This window comes from Cynara cardunculus (assembly GCF_001531365.2).
Source record: "Cynara cardunculus var. scolymus isolate 2C chromosome LG 2, CcrdV1, whole genome shotgun sequence".
NCBI classification, from domain to species: domain Eukaryota; kingdom Viridiplantae; phylum Streptophyta; class Magnoliopsida; order Asterales; family Asteraceae; genus Cynara; species Cynara cardunculus.
In genome coordinates this window covers 28808126-28815885 of record NC_037529.1, presented here as the reverse complement: position 1 = coordinate 28815885, position 7760 = coordinate 28808126, and the positions used below count along the sequence as shown (strand labels likewise).

General features: G+C 35.7%; 1 protein-coding gene across 2 annotated transcripts; it reads left to right on the top strand.

Annotated features, from left to right (window-relative positions):
- The first annotated feature begins 1290 nt into the window (after positions 1-1290).
- LOC112507377 (calcium-dependent protein kinase 8-like) lies at positions 1291-6249 on the top strand. 2 transcript variants are annotated; one of them, XM_025111947.1, is made up of 9 exons: positions 1291-1492; positions 1596-2137; positions 3006-3129; positions 3243-3386; positions 4189-4341; positions 4574-4689; positions 4783-4950; positions 5350-5580; positions 5797-6249. In XM_025111947.1, the coding sequence occupies exons 2-9, from the start codon at positions 1625-1627 to the stop codon at positions 5941-5943; spliced, it is 1596 nt and encodes a 531-aa protein (XP_024967715.1). In that variant the 5' UTR covers positions 1291-1492; positions 1596-1624; the 3' UTR covers positions 5944-6249. The 2 variants fall into 2 exon arrangements, with proteins under 2 accessions (XP_024967715.1, XP_024967714.1); XM_025111946.1 differs by having other exon boundaries at positions 1291-2137.
- Positions 6250-7760: the final 1511 nt, after the last annotated feature.

Sequence of the window (7760 nt, the reverse complement as noted above, 5' to 3'; positions counted from 1 at the left end):
TTTGAAATTTTAAACCCGGTTTTGACTCTGTTTTGAAAACCTGGGTTGTTGATTTTTTAAAACTATCGTATGGCAATTTTCGACCGTTTGAGGGAAAAGCTACGATTTGGTCACTTGATTTTCGGTACACAAATTTCATAACACGAAAACTCTCTGTTCGGGAAAACCACTGAATTTTATCCGATTAAAATTTCGATTGTACCATCGAAATACTTCAGTCTGAAAGTGGTACACGACTTTCAGTGGAATCCAAGCAATCGAAAACCAGAATTTCTAACACATCCTATATCTAGAGCGAAGATTCCTTTCTTTTTATTGCTAAGCATGAAAACTCGAAGGGGTAGTTGTATTCAAGAGGGACGAACAAATGAGAGAAACAATAATAGTTAAAATTGCTAATATATGATATTATTCAGGATATATTATAATGTAGGCCCACCTACTATTTTGTGTGGCAGATTTCACATATTACTATCTCAATCATCGGTTAAAAGTTATGTAAAGCCATATGTGATGCGTAGGCCCAATGAGTGGGTTGTCGATAGACTTGTGTGTGGAAATATCTGGTCATTAATCAATTTTCAATTTCATTAACGTTACAGAAGTAACTAAAATTATCACTGGATTATTTTACCATCATGTAGTTTTAACCGTTGGACTTTAAATTTTACACTTTTGAAAATCCATACAAAAGCAGTTAAAAGTTTAATCCATTGACATGCATGATTAACAAATTTAAATATACATGACACATTGTTTTTGATTAACCTGGATATTCAACCCGCTATGCGAGCCGACTAATCCCAAGATGACAATTTGCTTTGCAGATAGCCTGAAGTCACCGTATTTGAACCTCCGTGGCTGCAAGGGGATTTTTATTCCTCCTTGAATTTGAACCTGAGACCTACATGTACTTTTGACTTTTGGAGTCAAGCTCAAACCAATCAGACACCACTCTTGTGGTTTACATGACACAGTTTTGTAACATATATGAAATATACATGACACAGTTATTTAGTTCGACTGTTGAGTAGTTTGGAAAAAGTTTGAGAACCGAAAACCGAATAACACATAACGACATACAATTGTGGATGGTTCATAATGTTAAAAGGAGGACTGTAATGAACAAGATTTAACTTTGAAGGACTATTTATGTTAAAAACGTAATCTTGAAAACAATGTTGTAATTTACTGAAAGTAACAAAATGAAAAAGAAGATGGAAGGGTGAGAAGAATCCACGAAACAGCATTGACCCCCCATCTCCATATCAATATCAATAATGGATGAGCTGTTCTTCCCTTGAAAATTCCTACTTTCAACCTCTTCTTCAACCCCCCTCCAAACCCTTTCCTTTATCGTTCCGTTTCTGTTCACCATCTCTAATCATCTAACAATCCTTCTTCTCTTTTGCGAAAACTCTTCGTCAAATTTGATTCTAACAACACCCATCTCAGGTTTCTGATCAGAATTGCACGATCCGGTTGATTCAAGGTATAACCCTTTTGAGGCACTTGAATCCTTTTGTTTCTGTTCGAATTTCTGATATACCCATTTGAATTAACTTCCCAAAACCTCGAATTTGTTTATTGATCAGAAATCGGGGCGCTTCGAATCCTCAATTAGATGGGTAATTGCTGTGCTGTACCTAGTACTACCGATTCCGATTTCGAGAAGAAAAAGGGGAAGAACAAGCCGAACCCATTTGCTTTAGACCAGGGTGCTACGGTTCCATCTGGAAATGGATACAAATCGTATGTGTTAGAAAACCCAACTGGTCATGAAATCGAGCAAACATATGTTCTTGGTAAGGAGTTGGGTAGGGGAGAATTTGGGGTTACTTATATGTGTACTGATAAAATAAGTGGTGAAGTTTTTGCTTGTAAATCGATATCGAAAAAGAAGTTGAGAACTAGGGTTGATATTGAAGATGTGAGGAGGGAAGTTGAGATCATGAAGCATATGCCACCTCATTCCAATATTGTGACCTTAAAGGATACTTATGAAGATGATAGTGCTGTTCATTTGGTTATGGAGTTGTGTGAAGGTGGAGAATTGTTTGATCGGATTGTTGCTAGAGGTCATTACACCGAGAGGGCGGCTGCCGGTGTCACGAAAACCATTGTTGAGGTTATTCAGGTGAGAATTTATGTCTTTGAATCTAAATTATTGAGTTATGTTTATTGGTTTTTGGAGATTGTGATCAAGTTTGTGGTTTAATTGACACTTGTAGATCATGCTAATCAACTTATGTGACTTTAAAAGACCATATTGGCAACCGTACGATAGCTTATTGAAAGACGTTTGTTTAGGCATGGGGTTTAGAAGCTAGCTTTTTGAAAGATACCCCGAGTAATGTTTTCAACAAGCTCAAAGGGCTCTTTTTAAAAGAAAATTCCAATTATACCCCTTTATCTTGTTTCAAATAATTTTTTAACATGTAATTTTAGGTCATTTTATTTTGTCGTCTAGCTTATGAGCTAGTTTTTACCAAATATGACTAGTTTATTAGCTTACTAGTCAACAACTAGCTTTTCGGCTAATGGAGTAACATCTAGCTTGCCAAGTATAGACTTTATGCGAATTGGAATTGGACTCGTGTTAGGATCAATATCGCACATGCACACATTAGTTAAAGACTCAATACTACATTATTTAACAACCTGTTAATCATTGCCTAGATTCTTGTTATACAATTAATGAATTTGATTAGTCGTTATACCTTATTCACCGCATTATGCGCATGTGAATACGATTGTAATTCCTGGTAATTGATCGATGTTTCTACATACTTGATAAGTCTAATGTCTGAAATTTGAGAAATCTATCTTAAACTCGTTCTGCAATCCGGATAGAGGGACGAGTTCACTGTTTTATGTTTACAACACAACGATTTTTCCTACAAAATCAAAACTTTCTGGTACCCTTTTGTGGGCATTGTGTTCTTGATCACCTGACAAAAGAAAGATCATGTTGTTTTAATGTTTTCTGATTGTTTTTTTTCCAGATGTGCCACAAGCATGGCGTTATGCACCGGGATCTTAAACCCGAGAACTTTTTGTTTGCAAACAAGAAAGAAACAGCAGCCTTGAAGGCCATTGATTTTGGGTTATCTGTTTTCTTCAAACCAGGTAAAAGATCATCGATTATTTATAATTTCATATAAATATGATGATCATTTTCAATTTTATAAGACGTCAGTGTTGCTTGATGTTTCCTTAAATGATCTTTTAAATTTATGTAGGTGAGAGATTCAACGAGATTGTAGGCAGCCCATACTACATGGCTCCGGAGGTCCTAAAACGAAACTATGGCCCAGAGGTTGACGTATGGAGCGCTGGAGTCATCCTATACATATTGCTTTGTGGTGTCCCACCGTTTTGGGCAGGTCAGTTTGATTCATAACGTTAAATATATGCTCAAAGAAGTAGAAAATCATCCGGCTTAGATTCATACAAACTTGCATGCATACTTACGCATGTTTGGCAACCATAAACTAGCTTATCTTTTGAGCTTATTGAAAAATCCTGTTTGGTTTGCCATAAGCTAGCTTTTTGAAAAAAAAACTACTTCAAGTAGCATTTCAATAAGCTTCATGGGTTCTTTCCACTCTTTCCAAGTATACCCCTTATATTTTTCCAATTAATTTTTCAACATGTCCTCTTGGGTCATTTTACATTATCATCCAACTAGTTTTTTTACCAAACATGACTAGTTTATCAGTCAACAACCAACTTATCAACCGAAAGCCAACTTTTCAGACAGTTTGCCAAACATAGACATAAACAATACAAAAGCTACCAAAGGGCCTTCGGCCTAGCGGTATCGTAGCCCTTGGCTTCCTAGGAGGTCAAGGGTTCAAACCTCACAAAAGGTGAGGAGGGTGTGTGAGTTTATTTGTTGCATTTGCCGTATATAAATATTATATACTTCAAAAAAAAAAAACAATCCAAAAGCTCACTCCATCCCAACTTTCATCATTACACTTTCTTGGGACCGTTTTAACGTGTAATTGTTATAGAATATTGATAGCATTTTTTTGGTCCATATGATTGTTTTATTTTGTTCTTTTTTGAAAGATATTTTAAATATTTGACTAATAGTCAAACACTTCCATTAAATTTATGCACAATTGGATGTTTTGCGATGGAGTGAGTAGTATTTTAAAGTATGCCTGGTTTTGATTACAGAAACCGAGCAAGGAGTTGCGCAGGCAATCATTCGATCGGTTGTAGATTTCAAAAGGGATCCTTGGCCAAAGGTGTCCGAGACTGCAAAGGATCTTGTCAAGAAGATGCTCAATCCTGACCCCAAGTTGCGTCTTACCGCTCAAGAAGTTCTAGGTAATGTCAAGATTCCCTCTTTTTGGTGATCATAAACCAAACCAAACAAACCTAGTATATCCTACTCAAAAGAGTAGGGTCTGAGGGGGTAGGATGTACGCAAACCTAATGTTTCTTTGGAGACGCCCGACTTGTGTCGAAACATATGTCTTCTTTTTCCATGTGTTGGTCTGGTAATAATTCACAAATTTATCATATAAAGTTAAGCTTTCTGTTTATGAACTTATTTCAGATCATCCGTGGATACAAAATGCGAAAAAGGCTCCCAACGTTTCTTTAGGTGAAACCGTGAAAGCAAGACTGAAGCAATTCTCCATAATGAACAAGCTCAAGAAGAGAGCTTTAAGGGTATATAATAAATTTGTTATCTTGGGGGTATTCTTGCTTATTTTCTTGTTCCGGGTGTCATTATTCTAAGTCTCGATGATAACAAACTTACAGGTAATCGCGGAGCATTTATCTGCGGAAGAAGTGGCGGGAATAAAACAAGGATTTGATTTGATGGATACTAGCAAGCAAGGGAAGATTAACATTGTTGAGTTGAAAGCTGGCTTGCAGAAACTTGGCCAACAGATCCCCGATGCAGATCTTCAGATACTTATGGATGCTGTAAGTTTTACGTTCTATAGCAATCTCGTATTTTTTAGATATCGCACAGATTGTTTGGTATGAAATGAACTCATTGTGATTAAGTTTTAAACAAGAAAAAATGGTATAAAAGAACGAGTTTGCTTTTTTACCTCAAGTAATCATGGAAACAGTCGTTCTACTTTTTGGGGTAGATGACCAGTCTGCATACATCTCACCCGGCCCTGACACTGCTTTCGAGTGGGATATACCGGGTGTTTTTAGTCTGGTTTAGTTTATTTGATTATATAAAATGCAGCAAACTAGAAACTTATAAGAGATTAAAATGTTAAAATAAATTCTAATCCGGGGCTCGAGTATTTGAAATAAAAAGTAGTTCCTTTTTTGGGACGGAGGGATTAACGAAAGATATTCCTACAGGGAGACGTCGACAAGGATGGATACTTGAACTACGGAGAATTTGTTGCAATTTCCGTTCACTTGAGAAAGATGGGGAATGATGATCATCTTAAGGACGCTTTTTCATTCTTTGATCAAAATAAAAGCGGATATATAGAGATTGATGAACTAAGGGAAGCCTTAGCCGATGAGATTGAAACCAACAATGAAGAAGTCATCGCTGCCATTATTCATGACGTCGACACAGATAAGGTTCGTTCAATTCACGTAATCCGCTTTAGATCATCTCCAACAAATTCTCCATAATTTCTACAAAACAGATAAAAGCAAAAGTTAGAATCTCCTAAAAGAAATTACTTTCAACACCGAACAATCATATTATTAAAATATTCAATACATTTAGCATCCGGAAAGAAAACACGAAAAGAAGATATGAAGTAAAACTTAACGGTTTGTTGACGATTGCAGGATGGACGGATAAGTTTTGAGGAGTTCACAGCGATGATGAAGGCAGGAACCGATTGGCGGAAAGCATCACGACAGTATTCACGAGAACGTTACAATAACCTTAGCTTGAAGTTGTTTAAAGACGGGTCGATGCACTTAACGGATTAGGGAAAGATAACCACACAGTTTCCGGTAACGAAAAAATGATCCTTGATCTTGTTCTTTTATATGTCGATTTTCGATTCTTGTAATATTTTGGTGGGGGGTTTTAATTCATTTCATTTGGGGGTAGACTAAGTTTCCCAGGTGTTGATTTATGTTCTTTTCATGAGTTTCATTTATGGGGGAGTAAAGTAAAGTAAAGAAAGAAGGGTTGTTTATGGCTGTAAATATGTATCTTGCTTTTGTAATTGTTCAAAAGTACGAAGAATTCGAGTTGCAAGTTATAATATCATGATATCGTGGTTTTTTCTCCGCTTTGATTCGATATATTTTCGTGTGTTTGATGTCGTGATTATGAGCGTGCGTTGGTGATAAAAGAATTGATTATCGGTAATCTCAATTGGCCTCACACGCAGGGGCATAATACAAGCCTTAAAAACCCCGGGGGCCGAGCCAACGTGTCATACAAATGAGTCTAATTTGTTTCGTATGTAATACAATCTAAACAAACTTTACCAAAATGAAGAATGTACGATGGTTAATAAGGGGTTGTTTACTGAGCTCTTATCAAATGTCATTTATCTTACCGTGCGAGCATGACATAGAGTAACTCCTTCGTAAAATAGTAAGATCATGTATGGGGGCTGACGCCTGTCCAGTGCCAAAAAGGGGTAAAGAAGGTTCGAAAATAAGTAACAAAAACTTTGAAAAAAAATTAAAAAAAATCATTTGTACTCGTAACTCGGTGTCGTGTTTGCCTTTGGTACTTCTTATGATCCGTCACTGTTCACTCGAAACCCGCCTTCAAGAATCCCAATGCGACGGGATATTTTTTGGCTCACTCAACGGCCGTCAGCGGCTAAGGCTAGTGGGACGGCTTTAGATCGAACTCATGATCTGTCTTGTATTTGGACAAAATTATCTCACTTTTTTACCGACTGAGCTACATGTCGGAAGCCCAATCATACAGTATATATGTCATTTAAACAGGAACACGAGATATATGTTGTTTCTTTGGACCACTTAAAATTCGTTTTTTGCATTGCGATTAAAGTTATGTAAACGTTTAAAAAGTTTAGTTAAGCAAAGGGCCCTACAAACACTAATAATGGAGATGACACTACAAACTTCATTACAAAACTACAAAATTAAGCAATCATTTCATTGGTAATCAATTCCACCGTTTAAAATAAAATTCACATTCAAATTCCAACCAATAAAATACTAAAATATAATTATATATAAATACTGAAATAAAATCAAGATAATTAAATAAAACAAGTAGCTACCCATACTATGTACATAAAATCAGAGGTATATTCAAACGAGAACATTAACAATTTAAAAAAGCAAGAAAAATGCTGTTAATATACAAAGTCATATATGATTCATGTAACAAATCATAAATGATCTGGAGGACTTTTCTCTGCGACTCAAGTGGCCTCAAAAGTCGTCCGCTTCTATTTAATGTAAAACACATGTAATTTTGTACATTAACGACATTTTTCTTGTTTTCTGAAATGGTTAGCGTCCTCGTTTGAATCTTCTTCCATAAATTTATATTTCTTTTAATTTAAAATTCGTGGATATATTTACAGATGTTGAAAGATATACCCGCTCGATATATATATATATAGGTGGAGGTTCAAACGAGAACCCCTGTGATTTACGAGAATGCGAGAACAACCCAATAACCTCAAACTTTTTTAATTAATAAATTAACTTTTATTATATATAAATAATTTAATAAGGACAATAATGTAATTAAGTAATTTTTATAATTTTTATTTTATTTTAATTAACCATAATTATCTTTTCACGTT